Source organism: Micropterus dolomieu, linkage group LG08, assembly GCF_021292245.1.
Source record: "Micropterus dolomieu isolate WLL.071019.BEF.003 ecotype Adirondacks linkage group LG08, ASM2129224v1, whole genome shotgun sequence".
NCBI lineage: Eukaryota > Metazoa > Chordata > Actinopteri > Centrarchiformes > Centrarchidae > Micropterus > Micropterus dolomieu.
The window spans coordinates 11,200,165-11,219,336 of record NC_060157.1 but is presented as its reverse complement, the minus strand read 5'-3'; the positions used below and the strand labels follow the sequence as shown (position 1 = coordinate 11,219,336).

The 19,172-nt window shown below is 43.4% G+C and overlaps 2 protein-coding genes across 4 annotated transcripts in view; both read left to right on the top strand.

Moving 5' to 3' along the window:
• LOC123974891 (nuclear receptor coactivator 3-like) overlaps positions 1–11,879 on the top strand; it is a 76,477-nt gene extending 64,598 nt beyond the window's left edge. For all 3 annotated transcript variants that reach the window (XM_046055903.1, XM_046055902.1, XM_046055904.1), the window contains 13 exons: positions 270–790; positions 885–2,002; positions 2,190–2,322; positions 3,218–3,376; positions 3,488–3,718; positions 3,860–3,965; positions 4,081–4,252; positions 4,573–4,899; positions 5,209–5,307; positions 6,502–6,751; positions 7,058–7,235; positions 7,371–7,575; positions 8,960–11,879. In XM_046055903.1, the coding sequence (XP_045911859.1) occupies positions 270–790; positions 885–2,002; positions 2,190–2,322; positions 3,218–3,376; positions 3,488–3,718; positions 3,860–3,965; positions 4,081–4,252; positions 4,573–4,899; positions 5,209–5,307; positions 6,502–6,751; positions 7,058–7,235; positions 7,371–7,575; positions 8,960–8,971 (3,511 nt within the window). In that variant the 3' untranslated portion in view covers positions 8,972–11,879. The remainder of the gene's footprint in view (positions 1–269; positions 791–884; positions 2,003–2,189; positions 2,323–3,217; positions 3,377–3,487; positions 3,719–3,859; positions 3,966–4,080; positions 4,253–4,572; positions 4,900–5,208; positions 5,308–6,501; positions 6,752–7,057; positions 7,236–7,370; positions 7,576–8,959) is intronic.
• A 2,803-nt stretch (positions 11,880–14,682) lies between these two features.
• Positions 14,683–19,172, top strand: part of rbm38 (RNA binding motif protein 38) — a 21,129-nt gene continuing 16,639 nt past the window's right edge. Inside the window, exons 1-3 of the mRNA XM_046057512.1 lie at positions 14,683–15,110; positions 16,541–16,664; positions 18,495–18,549. Coding sequence (XP_045913468.1) covers positions 14,889–15,110; positions 16,541–16,664; positions 18,495–18,549 — 401 coding nt within the window. The 5' untranslated portion in view covers positions 14,683–14,888. The remainder of the gene's footprint in view (positions 15,111–16,540; positions 16,665–18,494; positions 18,550–19,172) is intronic.

The following is a 19,172-nucleotide window of genomic DNA, read 5'->3' as shown; positions in this document are numbered from 1 at the left end:
CTGAAAGTACACGCTCCATTCAGACACAGCAAACGATGTCATTTACTGTACTGACAAAAAAGCACTTCCAGTGTATCTATGTGAGGCTTTCATGCCATATGAATAGCTGAAGTAGCAACTGAAGTAGCTTTTATACACTGACTGATATTTTAGTTGCATTTATACTGAGCATCTATACTCTTAGAGCGTTTGTTGTGGGGGTTACAGTGTTTTCAAGGTTATTGCATTTTTTCAAACCTTGTGCTTGTTTTCCTTCTCCTTCCACGCAGGGAACCAAACGGGTACCGCACAGCTCAGGGTGGTAGCATGATGCCAAACACTATGAGACAACAGGGCATGGGAGGCCCCAACCCAAATGCCCAAATGAACATGAACACCGGTGGGGGGATGGGCATGGGTAGCATGGGCAGCATGAGCAGGGGCTTTGGCATGAACGAGCAGGGACACATTGGTCACATGGGTCCGATGGGAGGCGGCCCTATGTACGGAGGGAGCGGTGGAGGAGGAAGTGGAGGTGGAGGCATGGGCAACCGCATAATGCAGATGAATCAGATGGGGCAGATGAATCAGGTGGGGCACATGAATCAGATGGGTCCCATGAATCACCCAGGCCAAGGCATGCAGCAGCACCCACAGCAGCCCCCGTTTCAGAGCAGCGGAGGGTTTGGGCTGAGTGGCATGAACAGCCCTTCGGGAAGCCCCAGAATGGGCGGACCCCAGCAGGGTCTCCTGATGTCTCCCCGAAACAGAGGGAGCCCAAAGATGGGTGCCAACCAGTTCTCGCCCGGAGGTAAGTCGATCAATGGCAAGTAATTCATCATCAGTTATTTATAAATGTATTGTTCGTTTTCTTGAATTAATTTGAATTACGTTTTCCTTTCCAGGCATGCACTCACCCATGAGTGGCATTGTCAGTGGTGGAGGAAGTGGGGGAAGCACCACCACCTTCTCCAGCAGCTCCTTAAACGCCCTACAAGCAATCAGTGAAGGGGTAGGGAGCTCACTCCCCTCAACCCTAACGTCTCCCTCGCCAGCCCTTAAACCAGACAGCTCTCCCAGCGTCCACTCGTCCTCCTCTTCCTCCCAGCCCGTTCAGCCAGCCAAACCAGGCCAAGATGGGTCCAAAAGCCCAGCAGGAGGATTAGGGCCTGGGCCCAGCGACCATCACCACCCCATGCACCACCATCACCACCATCATCAGCATCCTCAGGGTGAAAGTTCTGCAGAACGCCCAGACAGCCAGGCAGCTACAGTGGCTAAAGAGTCTGGAGAGGGAAGCAATGAGGCAGGGATGGTGAGCTCCGATCCCCCTCGGAGGGTGCCAGACAGTAAGGGGCATAAGAAGTTGCTGCAGTTGCTGACTTCCCCAACTGAAGAGCTGGGAGTAGGTGGCAGTGGGCCAACAGGGCCCCCTGTACCACCCCCACCAACTAGCAGCAGCGCTCCGGCCAGCTCAGACAGTAAGGACCCCACCGGAGGCATGACTAGCCCCTCGTCTACTGGAGTCTCCTCCTCTTCTTCAGCCAGTGCCAATCCAGGCCAGGCAACAGGGCCAGGGGCCGTGTCAACATCACTATCGTCGGCCCACTACACAGGGTCACTGCAAGAAAAGCACAAGATCCTCCACAAGCTTCTTCAAAATGGTAATACCCCAGATGAAGTAGCTAAGATCACAGCTGAGGCTACAGGAAAGGTGACATTGGGGGGCCAGGAGGGAGGTGAGGTTGGAGCAGGAGGACCAGGAGCCGGGCCTGGGATGATCACAGAGCCCAAGCAAGAGCAGCAAAGCCCGAAGAAGGAGAAAACACATGCTCTCCTCCACTACCTCCTCAACAAGGATGATTCCAAAGAGCCAGTGGATGTCAAGCCTAAACTCGAAGAGCTAGATGGGAAGGGAGCCCCAGGGGCCGCTGGTGGCCCTGCACGAGGCTGTGCTGGATCTGGGCCCATCCCAGCACCCGAACATCCTGAGAGCAAGATCAAGTCAGAGCCACCTGATGACGTAAGATTGCTTCTTTGTTGAGACATGATTGGACTGCAACTATAATATTGGTATTGACATTTAGCTAGCCACGTTACACCGAAGGCACCTGCACCGGCTATTTGGCCTTTACTACCTGTGATCTGGATTAATGTGAATCTTAATAGACATTTAGGTAATAACTAATTTGGTCTATTTTATTGTTCAGTTGCACAACCTAGAGTCTATCCTCGGAGATTTGAGGGGTTCAAGCTCTGACTTTTACCCAGATCAAGCTGGAGGTGGAGGGGCTAACGACGCTGGAAACAAACCCCAAGGTTGCCTTGACGACAGCCTGCAGGGTAAGTGGTCCAAGGACTAAAGCCTATTAGAAGTGACAGTTACATGCAGAGCAGATGTTATGACATCATATGTGATATCAACATGAAATGCCAGTGAAACAACATCTGGCATCATCATATGCTGTCTTTCTGAGGTTTGTTTTCCTCCTGCAGCTTCACTTCTGGTCTTCTTTCTTCAAAGCTTCACTTTTTTTCTGACCCTCTCGCCTTAGTTATGCTTTTGTTATAGGAATAACACTTGGTGTGCATATGCAATGCTTGATAGCAGTATTCATAGCAGTATTAAATACTATGAAAACATATGCAATTATATATCCTCACTCTCTTAATACTTGGTTTTTATGCATTCATTCCTATGAAATGGTCCTCATATGTGGCTCACACACAATCATGTAAGGTTTATAAACACTGAAAAATATTATATGATATCAATATTTTCAAAATGCTAGAGGGGGCTGAGATATAATTCTTTCACATATCACTTAATTTCATGCAACAAAGACATTATTTTCCCTATTCTTGAAGAAGGAGAAGCATGTGATCAATGAGGTCTGCGGATCATATGCGGCTAAATGTGCCAATAACTAGGATGAAAACTATCGTTCCTTTTCAGCTATTGCCCCCAAATTGTGGAATGATTTACCTACACATATTAAACTGGCACCCACCCTTCTTACTTTTAAATCTCGCCTAAAAACACATTTGTGTACCATAAAGAGTGGTTGTGGTCCTTGTTGTTGATAGTTTTGTTGATTTCGTGTTTGTATATTTTTATGCTGCTTTTGTATTATTATACTGTTGTAAAGCACTTTGGTAACCTTGCTGTTTTTTAAATGTGCTATATAAATAAAGTGGATTGGATTGGATTGGAATGAGTTTATATTTATGTGTACAGGGAGTCCAGGAATGGGTCCCGGGCCTCGGGGACCCTTCCAGAGAGCCATGTCCATGGACGGGAAGCCTCCAGGTGGGCCTGGAGGAGCAGGTAGACGCCCCATGCTCATCAAGCAAGAGAACATGATGGGCAGCCAGGACGGTTACCCAGGAAACATGGGTGTGTGTTCAAGTGGTTTAAGTATTTTGAGCACATTGTTCTCACTTCTCAAAAAACGTAAAAACGTTTATGATACTGACACATGCACATCTGATGTTTATGTATTATCAGGACCAATGAATAGGGGCATGGTTCCCCAGAGGTCTCCCATGGGGGGGTCAGGGGACTGGGGCATGTCCCGCTCCAGTGCCAGCCCTGTGGGCTCAGCAGGACATCCCGCCATGATGCGCCCAGGCATGGAGTATAACACTAGCAAGAGCATGATGTCTGGACCCATGGTCAGCCGCTCCAATAGTGTACCGGGAACCAGGTCTATGCTGCAGCAACAGCTCATGGAAATGGGTATGTCTGTCAAATTGTTGCCAGGTGTTCATGGTGTACATGCTGTCCTGTCCATTACCTCTTACCTGTATAACCTGTAACTTATCAGCACTAAGATACTCTGTATGTGTTTAAATTAGAAATGTGTTTTCTGTTGTTTAGGAGGCTCTGCTGACATGGGCATGGGTATGAGCCCCTTCAGCCAGCAGGGCCAGCCCAACCAGTCCTCTTCCTGGCCAGACCCTATAATGGGCATGGAGGGTAACAGGTCAGCGCAACATCCCTTATTGTCTGTATTCATTCCTAATTAGCTGCAATGAGCTGAGGAGGCAGTTTATTCTGAAACTGTAATGTGTGTGTGTCCGTGTGTGGATCCATTGTAGACGCCAGTTTGGCAACACCTTAGATGATCTTCTGGTGCCTCCCACCACCAGTGAGGGTCAGAGCGATGAGCGGGCCCTTCTGGACCAGCTGGATTCTCTGCTGAATAACACGGATGGCATCGCTCTGGAGGAGATAGACAGAGCCCTGGGCATCCCAGACCTCGTCAGTCAGGTAGGTCATCAGAAAAGATATAAAAACACTCTCATCTCTGTGCTCTTTAGATACCTCTAGAAGTAAAGTAAAGGAGGAATGATCAGTCTGCATATCATGACTCATAAGTGAGCCTTACATTCATTTTTGCATTAGATATTTCAGTCATGACTCTCGCCGTGTTCAGCCTGTTCCTTCACCGAAGGGAGATAGATGAGCCCAGAGGAATCTGTCTGTGCTGCTTAGAAAAAGACAATTACAGAGCCAACCATTTGGAAATTAATCAATTAGACAGAGAAGTTTGACAAACTCTTTTTGTCCTCTTGTCCTGTCTGCTCCAGAACCAGGGGGCTGAGCAGCAGATAGAGCCTTTTCCAGGGCAGGACCCGTCCATGATGCTGGACCAGAAGCCTCACTATGGACAGGGTTATCCCGGACCCCCCGCCATGCCTATGCAGTCTGGCTATGGAGGGAACCCCATGCAGGGACAGGCCCAGCAGGGGGGGTTTGGGCCCATGCTCTCTCAGATGGGCCAAGGTGGCAGCTTCTCCGGTATGGGTGGAATGGGCGGCATGGGACATCCCCGTGCCAACATGATGAGACCCAGGATGATGACTGCCAACAAACCCATGAGGCTCCAGCTGCAGCAGAGGCTGCAGGGACAGCAGGTATGAATACAGGAACCTCAATGATTCATCTGATTACATGCTAGCAAATAGCTTGTGTACCAGTTACAGTTAATACGGTAGCTTTTGATGGCTTTTTAATCTTGAATTTGCGGTTAGCATCCTGAATTTGCAGCGTAAGTGATGTCTGATGCTTCATTTTCATTCCATACAAATGATTCCTAGCCACAATAGGGCACCATATGTGTTAGTACAGTTATTTATCTGTTAAAATACGGTATGAAAGTATGACAGGGTCAGAGTAACATTTGCTCCTCCATCTTATGTTGAACGCTCGTTTTCCTGCTTCAGTTTATGAATCAGACACGGCAGGGCATGGCCATGAAGATGGAGAACCCGGGAGGCAACCCTGGCATGAGGCCAAGCATGCAGCCTGGCATGGGAGGACAGGTAGATGACAAAAAACATTTTCATAGATCTTACAGATGAATCAGTGCGATACTGATTTTTTTAATATGAGAGTTAATGTCACAGATTTTTTGCTAATATCAGAATTAAGTTTGCAATCCACGTTGTGGTTTATCATCAAGCTGGATACTTTAATTCATCAGGAAGTCCCTCTAATGGATGAACCTAGACCAAAATCCAAACATTACACATTAACATGTATAACTGTAGACATGATGCTGAAACCCACAAGTTATTAATGGATTGCCAACATTTAAATAAAATGGATAAACACAAGCCAAAGGGATTTTCCCAGAGGTTGTGCTTATTATTATTTTATTGTCCTTCTAATTATTCCCAAGTATTTGTATGATATTAAGAATAGTTACAATTTAAAAACCCTTTATAAAGGGTGACTGATCAGAATGTGGTACTGATCCATTCAACAGACCAGATTGTCCGTTGTAGTCTTTGCTTCTCTTCCATTTGGTAGCCAGTTTAAAACAGACAGTGATGGATGTACAGAGAACAGACTGATTGCCATGTAGAACTGGCTCAACAGATCCTGTGGCAGGTTCCGCTTCCTTAGCTAGCTCAGGAAATAAATTATCTGCTGGGCCTTTTTTAGGAGGCTATTTTTCAGTTGTGCTTTATTACATAGATCCCAGAAATCTAAAGGTTTCAATTGCTGCTATTTTAAATTAGTATTATTTTATATTATTTTGGGGCATTTTCTTTGCCTTCAAATAATAGTATATAGTTAGAGGCAGACAGGAGCTGGATTCTAACCAGGTCTGCTGCAGTTTATGTGGACGCCCAAAGTATGGTTAGAGGAATACAGGTACTTTCCACTGGAGTCTACCTTCATCTCCACATTATATCTCCATATCAAATGGCCTACATGTCCTTTGTTGACGTTCATTTGATGAATTAATTAGAGGGGTCCATGTCGATACAGTCTTATATATTGTCGTTGGTGTAAAATTTGCTTATATAATTTTTTTTGCCTTTTCTTGAAGATATCTGTGATGCAAATTTGTAGTGATACAGCTTTCTGAAGTTATCTGAAAATGAAAGCCTCTGCTTGCATTTTGCATTCTTCACATTGATACTTTTTTAATTTTATTAAAGCTCCAAATATATTTATACCACATGCCAAACCTCCTCATACTCTCTGATTATGTTTGTTTTGTGTAGCCGGGTTTCCTTAATGCTCAGATGATGGCTCAGCGCAGCAGAGAGATGGTCAACATGCAGATGAGGAGACAGCGCATGATGATGCTGATGCAGCAGCAGCAGCAGGCAGCAGCGGCCGCTGCTGCAGCCGCAGGAGGATTCAGTCCCCCTCCAAACGTCACGGCTCCTGGTGGCATGGACAACCCTATGGGCGGGCCAAACATGGGCCCCCAGCCGGGCCCTCAGCAGTTTGGATATGGTGGGAACTATGGTGAGTATGCTGAGCTGGGCGCCCAAGAGAATACTGCTGCTCTCTGGTGGTGAGTCTGTGCACTGCAGGGTCATGAAATAAAGCAGATTGGTAGATTTATGTCAAACACAAAATTTGTTACAAGGCTGTCCATGTACATCTCCCTTGTCTCTGTTTTTTTATAGTCAGACCAAATATTGTTATTGAAGGGATAGTAAGTATCTGAACACACTCCCAGGCAACAGGATCGTCAACTGTCTTTATTTATCACTATGTATTTTCTGTGGAGAGAGGAGTGAACTGAGGCTGGTTAATTTTTCTTTACAGGGATGGGCCAACAGGGTGACCCCTCTTTCGGTCCTTCAGGTGGCAGCCCTCCTAACGCCATGATGCCCAGCCGCCTGGGGCCTCAAAATTCCATAATGCAACAGCACCCACAGGGCAGTCCCATGTACCAGGGTGCAGATATGAAAGGCTGGTCGCAGGGAGGCATGGCACGCAGCAGGTATGAAATCATGCACATTTCCGACAGGTACTACAACACTGTGCTGTCATCAGGGAGAACATTTTGCTTCAGTTTTTCTTTTCTTGAATGCATTCAGTTAAAACCGTCTTCCTTCCTGTCGCTCTCCTTCACCAGTTCATACCCTCAGCAGCAGTTTGGGCCGCAGGGACCTCCAGGGCAGCAGCAGTTTGGCCAGCAGGGCAATCCAGGCCAGTATGGGGGCATGATGATGAACGGAGGCATGCCAGCCAGCGGAGGAGGAGGTCACATGGGTCAGATGGGGGGGCAGATGGGCATGAACCCAATGGTGATGGGACGTATGCCTATGGGTCCTGATCAGGTAGGTGTAGTGGGTGGAAGAGTCAGAATGCTTAAAGGACAGGTTTACATGTTTTCAAGTTTATCTTAAAACAATACGGACATGCCCATATGTACACTGAAAGGGTTATTGCTTGCAGTTATCATCACCCCTGTCCATTGTGGGCGCAGAGAAATATCTTCTTACAGTATTTTCAGTGTAAGAGATAGGGGACAAAATGAGAGTTTGTTAAATGTGGATAGAGAGAACAATGAGTCCATTTCCATCCGACTGTCATTATGTAAATTTTTAATTTGCACATTGAAAAAACATGGAAATGATGAGAAATAAAAATCTTGAAATACTGCATGTTTTTGTCTTTGGCTGAGGTGGAAAGGTGTATCGATTAAAGCAAAATATAGCAAAGTGCAATGGAAACAGACTTAATCATGACAGACTTGAAACCTGTGACTTAAATGTCCACTGAAGCTTCTACCCTGCTAGGAAAGAGAAGGAAAAAAATCAGATCTGTGTGGTGGAGCAAGGAGGAGACTGTAACCGTCCTCAAATTTATACATGAAACAAACATAAATGCCAAATTTCCATCATGTTATGATTATTATTTTGCAGTTTGAAGTTTGACTGGCACTCTTTTAATTACATCATCTAATTTCACCCTCTTCTTCTACAAAGATTTAATGACACCCGGCTGGATCATTAGCATTACTAGGTGTTTATCTCGATGAACCAATTGCTAATAATCACATAGCGGATGGATATTAATTTGCTTTTTCTTTTGCTGACACTTCTGTTCAAATTTAAGGCTTCATTTGTATGGAATCCTGTCTACTGTTTGTTTGTACTATTTATATAGATAACATTGAGGAACTAGCATGAGACAGCTAGATTTTGAAAGGATCCAACTGAAAAAATCCTAGCCCCTCCCTTCAGGCCTCCCTCCACAGCCACTCCACCAAAACACAGTCATACTCAGTTAGTGCACAGGCAGAGTGGGAGCAGGTAGGCAGGTGGACTGGCAGGTCGAATGAAATGATTGGACGTGTAACAGCCAAAGTTAATGGATTTTTCTGTTTGTGTCAGAGCATTTGATTTATAAGAGAATTTCAACAAATACAGCAAAAAAATTCTTCTAAAATAAGTGACCTACCATAGCTTTAACTTCAGCTGTAATTTAAAATTAATTTCTGCACATAACGAGGACTGAGGATTTATTCTTGCTTAAATTGAAATTGCTTAAGAAGAGATTTCTCTGCATCCAGGCATGTTAGCATTGTTTTAAGATGTTCTTGAGAAATGTGAACCTGTTCTACCTGATACTAGTAGCTGTTCTGAGGACACACAAAGCTTTGGTCAGTTTTGTTTTACTTGCTCACTATTTTTTTCTCTTTTCCTCCCCTCAATCCAGAAATACTGCTGAGCATCGCTACAGAAGCATTTGTCTCACTGTGATCTCCATTCAGAGATCGGACTGCAGCACTGGAGTGTGTGGAGGACCCAGCTCTGTGTGTGTGTCTGTGTGTGTCTGTGTGTCTGTGTCTGTGTGTGTTTGTGTGTAGTGCTGCACTCCCACCAGACGGGGGAGTGAATTTCCTTTGGACTCATGGCCAGTAACAGCAGTCTGGCAACCTGGGGAAGACAGAAAAGACGCACACACATGAAAACACACAGCGTTCATAAAAATCAGAAACACTGTGATACATTTACACACATAAATCCTTAAACATTCAGATAGACGGCTCTATGATTCCTCTCGTAGACTGTAGTTTGAATATTCCTCTCTTTATGAGCGGTGTGATTGTGTGTGTGTGTGTGTGTGTGTGTGTGTGTGTGTGTGTGTGTGTGTGTGTGTGTGCACCTCGGTAAACACACACCACTCGCTGGACCAAACGGCGAAGGTGGACAGACTCTTGAGCAGATCATAGACTTGAACATGGACGTGTTAAGACATTTCCTGTGTCGAATGTACCATGAAGCTGTGTTCAGATTTAAAACGTAGGATTCCTTTCTTGTCTTTGAACTTCGTGGGATTTTTATCCGCCGCCTCTCTGCTGCTCCTGAAGGATCTCTGCGCCCGCGACGTAAAGCAAACATGGTTCTAGATGACGAGCCATCAGATTGTGACACTGAGATGAATGTCATTAGCAGTATCACATTGTTTCGTCCTCCAGGACACCGCTGAGCTAAAGTACGACTGAATTACTTGTTGGCTGATTGCACTTTAAGGAAAGGCCAACAACAAAAGGATTGTGGCAATATAGAGGCCTTTACCCAAGAATTAATGCAGAGCAGCAGACATTTACTGTTTATTTTTTTGTGTGTGTTCTCCAACTTTTCCTCTCCAAGTGATGGGGGCTGTTGATTGCAAATGGGTAACCTTGATGATCTTTGTTCTTAAGTGTGAACCAGTAGAAAGGCAGTAAGCACAGATTTTATCCAACGCTCTCATCTACAGTGTACCGATTTATTACAACAAGAGAATGGACCGTTTTTAAGTCATTTTAAAGTCACTCTTGAAACAAACGGACTTCTGTTAATGTTCAGGACTCCATCTATATTTATACAGATTCATGACGTGATCATTTTATCATTCCAGAGGTAATTTTTAGACCCAAATGTTGCAGATATTTTGATTACCTTGCAACAATTTACAGTGTTACTCCAAGTGCAGAATTCAAATTGATTGCCACTTATACACTTTCTCTTACAGTGGGAGCTAATGTAGACATAATCTTATGTTAGATTTCAGTGTAGATTTCGAGCAATAAGCCTTCCGCCTGGTTTTCCTTCTGAGGACAAAGCTTAAGCATCATTTACTCAAAGCGACAGCACTGCAGTATTAGACATGATGTCTTGTTTGGAGCTCTTTTTTTTCCTTTTGTCTGTGAATATGAATTGTAAATACGCGTGTATGTGTATATATATATATATATGTGTATATATATATATGTATATATATGTATATATATATATATATATATATATGCTTTTGTAGGTCACATACTGTTTTTGCACAGATTGTAAGGCTTGATATTTAAAAGTGTAATTTTCTTAATCCGTCATAGGTCAGCTTTTATTTTCAGTACTTTAACCATGGGTTGGAAAGGAAGGGCCTCCTTTTTATAAGCAGTACGTGTAGATTTTCTTTCATACTGCAGCTTTCATTCTCTCAGAAGGCACTGTTTGTTTTTTCTGAGGACATAATCTTAGCTAAAGAGGTGCTAGTGTGTAATTGTTTTGTTTTTCTTAAATAATAAATAATTTTTCTTTTGACAAAAAAAAAGAAAACACAAAATATGCCTATACAAAAAGAGTTGACACATGATTGTGTTAGGCTTCTAGGGACCCAGATGTCTTACCAGTATGTGGGGTTGATATTTTCTTAACTGAACCTCATGCTTCCATGTGTGACTTTTAAGTTTCACTCCTGAGATCTCTGTGCTTTGAATTTTGCAGATTTGATCGTTCAGCCTCCGACACGAGACTTCAGTCCCACTGTATAACTGTCCATAAGTCCTTTTGGGGTTTTTTTGCAGATGTTTAATCCTGATGGAAGCAACATAGCAACACAAGAAGTAGTTTGAATCCCTAATTACCTGTCAAACTCCTGTCATGCAATTGTTTTTTTGTTTTGTTTTTTCATTTAAATTTGCCTTTCATTGTATTTCCTGTGTATCTTTCGTTGAGAAACCTTTGAACACACGCTCAATCCAAAGATTTTGTTTGTCATTCTGCAGTGCTTAGAAACATTTCCTGACATAGATTGTGCAAGTACTCGTGTGCTTTTACTGTTGCACATAACCTATAATATACATTGAACTAAATATGTTTAATTGCATATATTATAACCCCATCTGTATGACATAGAGTAGAGATAAGTCTGGTTCTGCTGAGGTGGTTTGAGTTACTGTTTGTGATTGTTTCTTCTTTTCTGTAGAACTTATGGCCAGTTGAATTGTGGTGCTGCAAACGGTTATTTCACAAGAGAATGTTGAGATTTTCTAAGCTGGAGAAGGAGGTTTCATAGTTGATGTCATTATGTCTCAGAATAATAGCTTGGAGTTGTTGTTTGTTTGTTTTTTTTTAACCCCAGTCTCAATGAAGAATATGAAAGTTTAATCTACAAATATATAGAAAAGAAAAGAAAAGTCTGTGTTTTGCTTTGAAGGGAAGAAACCCCTCTCAGTGCATTGTTGGAGAAAAGAGAAAACATTATTTCATTATTCTACCAGTCATTATTACAGGGTGTAAAATACTATTGCATTTTTTTCTTACCTTGTTTCTTGATGTTAATATCGATGTAAATACAAATTTATATTTAAACATTACAATGCCTCTGCTGTCTTTTTGCACATGCAAATGTTTCAAAATACAGAATACCTCTCAAATAAATACATAAAATAAAATACATAATACTCATGCCAGAAAATGTATCAAGATAAAATACATGTATTTTGTATGTACAAAATACAGGAAAATATATTTTTAACCTTGAGTCATTCTGAATTTGTACAAAATGGCAGAACATTCAGATGTTGATAATGTATTCAAAGCTCTGGTGAGAGTTTGAACCCTACAGGAAGGAAGAATAGGAAGTAGAAAATATTATGTTTTGAATGTACAAATCTGCTCTCTGTCTATTTGAAAGACATGAAAGTTGAGACCCAACCACTTAATTTAGTAGCCTATTTAGTTGCCATTAAGAACAACTTTTCAAATGTTTCTGGTGTTAAACGCCTCCTGTGTGGATGGAATATTACTCTTGCAGATAAGAGGGTTGTGCTAAATCTGGCAAAAAGGAGCTTGATCAGTGGGTAATGGTTTCATGCACGGTCCAGCCATATACAAGGTTTTGACCTAGTCTTGTGTTTTATGAATCATAGGGAAAGTTTTTTGAAAATACAAAATTACCCCACCCTGAAGTATCTGGTTACAAATTACATTTAAATTTTTCAGACCCATCACATACCAATTCCAAATAAGTATTTCAAATACAAGTAACAGAAATACTGCCCATCTCTGGCAGCAAGCAAATGCAGAGTCCAGCCATGTTATAGATTTGACTGAAAGTTTGTTTAACTGCAGTAACGAGGCCATTCGAGGGCCACAAGTTACAAGTAGGGGTTCTTCTCATCATTTATGATGACTGGAGTCTGCCAGTCTGCATGAAGTGGGAAGTGCGTGTGTGTTGGGGGTGTTAGAGTGTGAAAGACATCTGTGTGCCAAATCTTCAGATGTGGACTGAAAAAGGGACAATGAGGGATCGGGCAGCCAGTCTGTTGCCTCACTTTTATCTGCTGTTTGTTTCCTGCAACTGGTCACTCCCTTCCCCGCCTCCCCCGTATGAGCTTTTGTCATTAATCATCCCACTTTCTTCCCTTAATGATTTTGCACCCCATGAAAAGATCTGACACCTCCAGGCTGTCGCAACTTGGCTGCTGTTACTGTACCTACACCTACAGAGCCCTGTCAGCCCATTCAAAGCTTTATATAATTTCCATTTTAGACTTGAGAGTCATTTGTCATAAAAAAACACTGTCAGTTTTAAGATCAGAAGCCAGGGCACTGTTGGCTGACTCAGTCAACCCTTCAAACTGCAGTCTTGTAGCTAGAGAAATGATTCAACAGATTCAGACAAGAGACAAGTTAGTTTTTGTAATGTGATGATTTCATGTTGTACATGAAAAAATATTGCAGTGTTTCAGTTTTTGATAAGTAATAACTTGATCTTTATTTTTTTTAACAACAACAGCTCGGTGGATTACCAGAAATGTTGTACAGATGTTCATCAATCAAAATTTCAATTTGTCCCATGCTTTATGACTAAATACAGGCACAGGGTAGATTTATGTTTAATTTTACAACACAGTGTTGTATAACAAGTAATACTTCCCTTTATTTACCTGCAAAACTAGTGACATTCCCATCAGCCTCAGCTGTACTTTGTGTTTAGCACTAGTTAAATATTTGCATGCTAATACGCTAAACTATGTTGGTTAACGTGGTAGACATTATATATTACACCTGTGTACACCTATACATACACATCAACATGTTAACAATCGGACATTACAGCATTTAGCTCAAAGCACCACTGAGTAAGACCTTCTAGCGTGGCTGTGAACTCTTCCTCTTGTTCACATAGTAAATAATAATAATACATTTAATTTGTAACACACTTTATATACTTTATATACTTAACTTTAAACAAATCAGAGAAGTGCCACAGATTAAAAACAGGAAAGTGCTAAAAATAAACATACAACTAGTTCGAGTAGTAAGGCTATTAGTAGTAAAACCCTGCAGTTACACCAAATAGCCTACTGACTTTCATTTTACACAGTGTAGCTCACTGTCTTTTTGATCAGTTTGGACTGATCTATATGTCTGTTTGTTCTCCATGGGCCTTGACAATTCTTGAAAGGTTACAGATTGGACAAAAAAAATCATTTTTTTAGGAGTGGATAACCTTCAAAATATTTTGTTTTATAACATATGCTCTCTGGTTCCCCTGCCACCCCCAGGATTACCCCTAACATTCAAAAAACCCTCTAATATTGGTTTTACTATTCAAAAAACAGCAGTTGTGGGAGTTCAAATCAAAAACAAAAACAAATTAAAGCTTTCATAAAGTCAAAAACTAAAAATGAGGCATCTGGTGTTTATTATAAATACCGATCTTGGCACAAATCATGCCCAAATTGAGTCCAAATGTCAGTTTCACCAGTGATTTTATTGACTTTCTATCAGTTTTTCTGATCAGTGGTTGCACAGCCACCTCCCCATCAAGCTTTACAGTGGAGACAGTTTCTCCAGAAAACCATGCCAATTAATATTTCTATGAATCCTTACCAATCATATTTTGGCAGTCTTTACAATGGCATGTGGTGCCGGCTCTTTAGATATGATTCAACAGTTTCTCCATTTTATTGGCAGAAACATTTCAGCAGCTATGTGGGGGTTTCCTGTGGGTGTGTGCGCGCGTGCGCGGGTGTGTGCGCGCAGCAGGAGTAGGGTGGAGCAGGAGGCGGGATGCGCCAATGGAAAAGACGCACCGCTCGTCTATTGGACCAGACGCGTACTGGGCCCAAGCAAGACGCGCCCACCAAAGCTTAAAGCTTCTTTTTTTCCGGAACAGGAGACATGAGGTTCCAAGACACCTGTCAGGAGGACTATACATCCAAACGCTATATGTGAAGCAACCGGAGGCTGCGTGTTTGGCCATGGGCGCGCTGGTATCGTCATTATAGCCTCTCGGTGACCAAGGAGCGTAAAGTTATTCTGCTACGTTCTTGTTCTTATAGTCTTTCACCTTCTTCTGTTTTTTTTCAAGCCGCATGAGTTCACCGCTGTTTTTAGGTCAGCTGGTCGGGGTTCCGTTAGAAATAATGCACCCTACAATGGAGAAAGACACGACTTACACCAAGATTTTTGTCGGCGGGTTGCCCTATCACACCAACGACGCTTCACTTAGGAAATATTTCGAGACTTTCGGGGAGATCGACGAGGCAGTGGTAATCACAGACAAACAGACGGGCAAGTCCAGAGGATATGGCTTTGTAAGTTAATTTAAGTTGCTGTTTTCTGGTAGAATAAATGAGGAGTTGAACACAGTGTAGAGTGAAATATGGGTTTAATTAAGGTTTTATCAGCCGCTCTCACTTTAATTGGATGGTCAGGGGGTGAAAACACACGAGATCGCAGCCAGCCAGTAATGACTTTAAAGCGACTTTATCTGTATGGTTAATTGTATTTATTTTATCTCCTGGTTATCACAGCCTCCTGGGTTTTTTTCTTCTTCTAAGCCTTTGAGGCTGCAAACACTGCCACTTTGTTCAAGCAGCAGCAACAGCCATGTGCGGTGTGTCTGTCGGGTGGTGGCAGTCACATGCTTGGAGCATGAGTAGCAGATTATTTCGTATAAGTGTGTCATCAATTAACTCTGCAGACAGACACACAGTATAGCAGTATAGTGTGTAAGGACTCACTGTGCTGTCGGTGTGCAGAGACGAGCGCAGACAGAGTGGGGGGGGGGTTACAAATGAGTTGGTAATAAGCTGCTGCCTCTGTGGACAGATGTGTCTCTTTCTGCTCTGTGTGTGACAGAGAGGGGGAGGGGGGGAGTCCTTGGTCACAGAGGTGTGACATGTCAGTTGGCCCTGCAAGATAAGACTGCAGTAGTTTCATTTTGACTTCCTCCAATAACCCCCCCCCCCCCTTCTGTCAGGATGGTTTTGGTTGTTTGTGTGAGAGACTGTAAGTTTGAATGTGAAAGAGAGAGAGATAAGAAGAGGTGGATTCATGTGTTTTGCACCAAGGTGAAGCAGTTCAAATTATATCTGGCTAAGCTGCAGCCAGTGAGCTGAGGCGAACAGTGTGTGTTGAGTTGTTAACTCCTGCTGGAGGACAGTATGATCACTTCAGCCCTGACAAAGATCTCAAATCGTCTGCTGCCTCTGTTTGCATAAGTGTCCAGAGTCTGAGGCTGTGAAACGAAAGCAAGCATAGCAGTTTTACTTTCAGTGTCCCACTTATTGGTGATTGAGTTGTCTGCAGCTGTAGTTTTCCTCGTAAGTGTAGCTGCACTGTGTGTGTGTGTGTGTGTGTGTGTATTAACCTTCACCACCCCTTCCCACTGCTATCTGCCCACTCCTCAACTCACTCCCTCAAGGTGCAAAGATGCCAGTATCTCATTCTTGGCAGCCCAGTCTGGGGAAAAAAAAAACAAACCCAAATCTGCCTCCTACACAATCTCCGCTGGAAGCCTTAAAAAACACTGATTGCTGCCTTCGTGTAGCGGAGTCAGTGTCTCCTTGTGCATTTAGCAAAAGGACTGATTCATTTGATGAGAGACAAGGACAGCAGCTACCTCAGGGCCATTGGAGCACTCATGTTGGAATCACTCCATCCACACTGAATAGAGAAGCTTCCACGTTCACAATTATGTAGCTTAAAGAGTTAATCAGTAATGGTGTGACTCTCTCAACAGGTGACCATGGTGGACAGGGGGGCAGCAGAGCGGGCGTGCAAAGACGCAAACCCCATCATTGACGGCAGGAAGGCCAACGTGAACCTGGCATACCTGGGAGCGAAGCCTCGCAGCTCGCAGACCAGTAAGTGTGTTAGATCACTGCTGAAAAGGATCTACAGGATCATATCAGAATGTTTAGTTGGTCATGTTTGAGCCAAATGCCTACAAATCATGTAGTTAACTTAAATGGTAAAGTTGGTGATATTCTACACTCTCTTTTGGGAAACGAATCCCATAAAAAGACTAACACCAACAATGTGTTGGTTCCTACTGCGACGTACATCTTTAAAAACAGGTCACGAATATATAGTTTTACTTTTAAGAAAGGCTAAACAGTTCCTTAAAACGGCTGTTGGCTGTAGTTGTTATCAAATGTTACTGAATCAGGTGTAGACAGTGCATTTGTTAGGGACTATTTTCAGCTGTGGAGCTGGTGTGCTAGTGTGTATCATGGTAGCATGACGGTTTTTGTGGGATCAAAACAAATTAAAGTGCCCATGTTCATCACAATGTGAGGAATTGATCTCACATTGCAAGTAGCAGCTTACATGGTGCAGATTTGGTGAAGCAGGCCCCAAGACTCATCCCTTAAAAAAACATGTTTCCAAAGCAAGAAACCCTTTCATAAATTGATATCCTAACTTCCAGGCAGCCAATGGCTTGCAGGGACTAACTCAAGAACTGTAGTCCACCACAGTATTGTATGCTACTGTCAAATGGTAAAGCTTTGCACTCACAAATGTCCTGGGAAGATTAAACCTGGAAGACAAACACACATAATAATAATAATAATAATAATAATAATCTAACTTTGAGAAAAAATAATGGCAGCTACTTAGTCACTGTTGATGGATTTCTTGCAAGTCTCCGCATGTTGATTTTCACGCTGCACTGAAATGAGTGGAAACCCACAGCTGCCTGGAAGATAGGAAATCAATCTAAAAGCCAATAAAATATATGTACATATTTGAGGTTAGTGGGATAAAACATGCAAAACCACTTATATGCTCCTTTCAGCCAACTGTCTCTGCCCACTCCCACCATACATTCACTCTTTGTGTACTCTAGTTAACGCACAGCTTTCATGCCGCCGGGCTTCTTCCGCATTAACTACCAGTGCACATGCTTCATGCTTCCCTTCTCTGACGTGCACACCAGACCTTGACAGCAGCTCTCCCTTCGCTGCTTCTTTTAAAGCTCGCTGGCTGAAATACAGTTCAGTGTAGGTGTGATTGACAAACAAGGGGCGCCAACAACAACTGGCTGTGTGTCCTTATTCTGGAGGCCCAGTGCTGCGACGCAACTCCCCAGGCATGCAGCTGATGGGAGATGGCAGCGCTTGGTATTTTGTTATTGTGCGTGAGAGCACAGAGAGAATGGGAGAGGGAGAGAATAAGAAGAGCGAGAGGGGATGGGGCCGTTAAGAGCAAGAAAGTGACTGCGTGTCTGTCTCCTCTTTGTCCTGGTGAAGAAAGAAAATGTGCATTTAGATATACGTTTGAACAAAAGAGGAGGGCTGATGAAGTCATGGCCGTGCAGTAACAGGGGGAATAACAGAGGAATGAATAGCTGGAGGAATGTCGAAATGAAGTCAGAGGAGGGACAGAGAGGAGGAGGAGGAGGTTTACTGTCATACTCAACCTCAGCTGATTCCTGGTGAACTCTGGAGGCAGCGAGGTCACAGATGTTTGTACATCATTATTTGTTTGTGTTGAGTATGTGCGTGCACTGAGGGAATAACAGTGTGTCTCTGTTACTCTCATATACATGCTAACATCTGAGACAAACGAGCAGAGACAGAGAGGGAGAGGGAGAGAATCGGCTCTGTCCTTGTCTGCCCGTCTCTTTCTCTCTGTGCTGCCAGAAGCTAAAATATCCCTCCTTACCGCTGCCTCTCTTTCTTTGTCTGCAGGTCTCTCTGTTGGAGTTCAGCAAGTCCATCCTACGTGGGCTCAGAGGCAATATGGGTAAGACTGAGAAGAATCAATACCTCTATTTCCACCTCTCTCACTTGCCTCCTCCTCAACACAATACATTTCACTCCTCCGTCCTTGACATTTCTGAGCACTCGCTCCTGTTCTCCACTTGGGTTGTGGTAGTTAGTGGCACTCTGCAAAGTGAAAGGAAGGGGGCGGGGTTACAGTGCAAATGATGCTTGTTTAAACTCCACAACACTGCAAAGATATATTCAGCCCTGCACCCTTATCTATATCTGAACATTGAATTTTGATTTGTCTTCTGTTTTCTTTCTCTCCCTTTCTGGTCCATTAAACCCATGAGAAGCTCAATTCTGAATTTCACTCACGCATGACTTGGGCTTCACTGAGGCAACAAGCCATTTAGTGAAACTTCCCTGCATCCCTTCTCTCTTTCCTCTCCACACACAGATAAACACACTCAAACACAGACCGACATGCACTGCTGCCATTATCTCTCATCTCCCCCCCCCCCCCCCCCCCCCCCCCCCCCCCCCCTCATGTTCAAATCTATTTAATATCTTAGGGCGAGTTGGGCCAACCTGGGGCTCAGCATTCCCACAAGCGGGCACGAGCTGAGTTCACAGTCCTGTGTTAAGGGGTTACAGATGTAG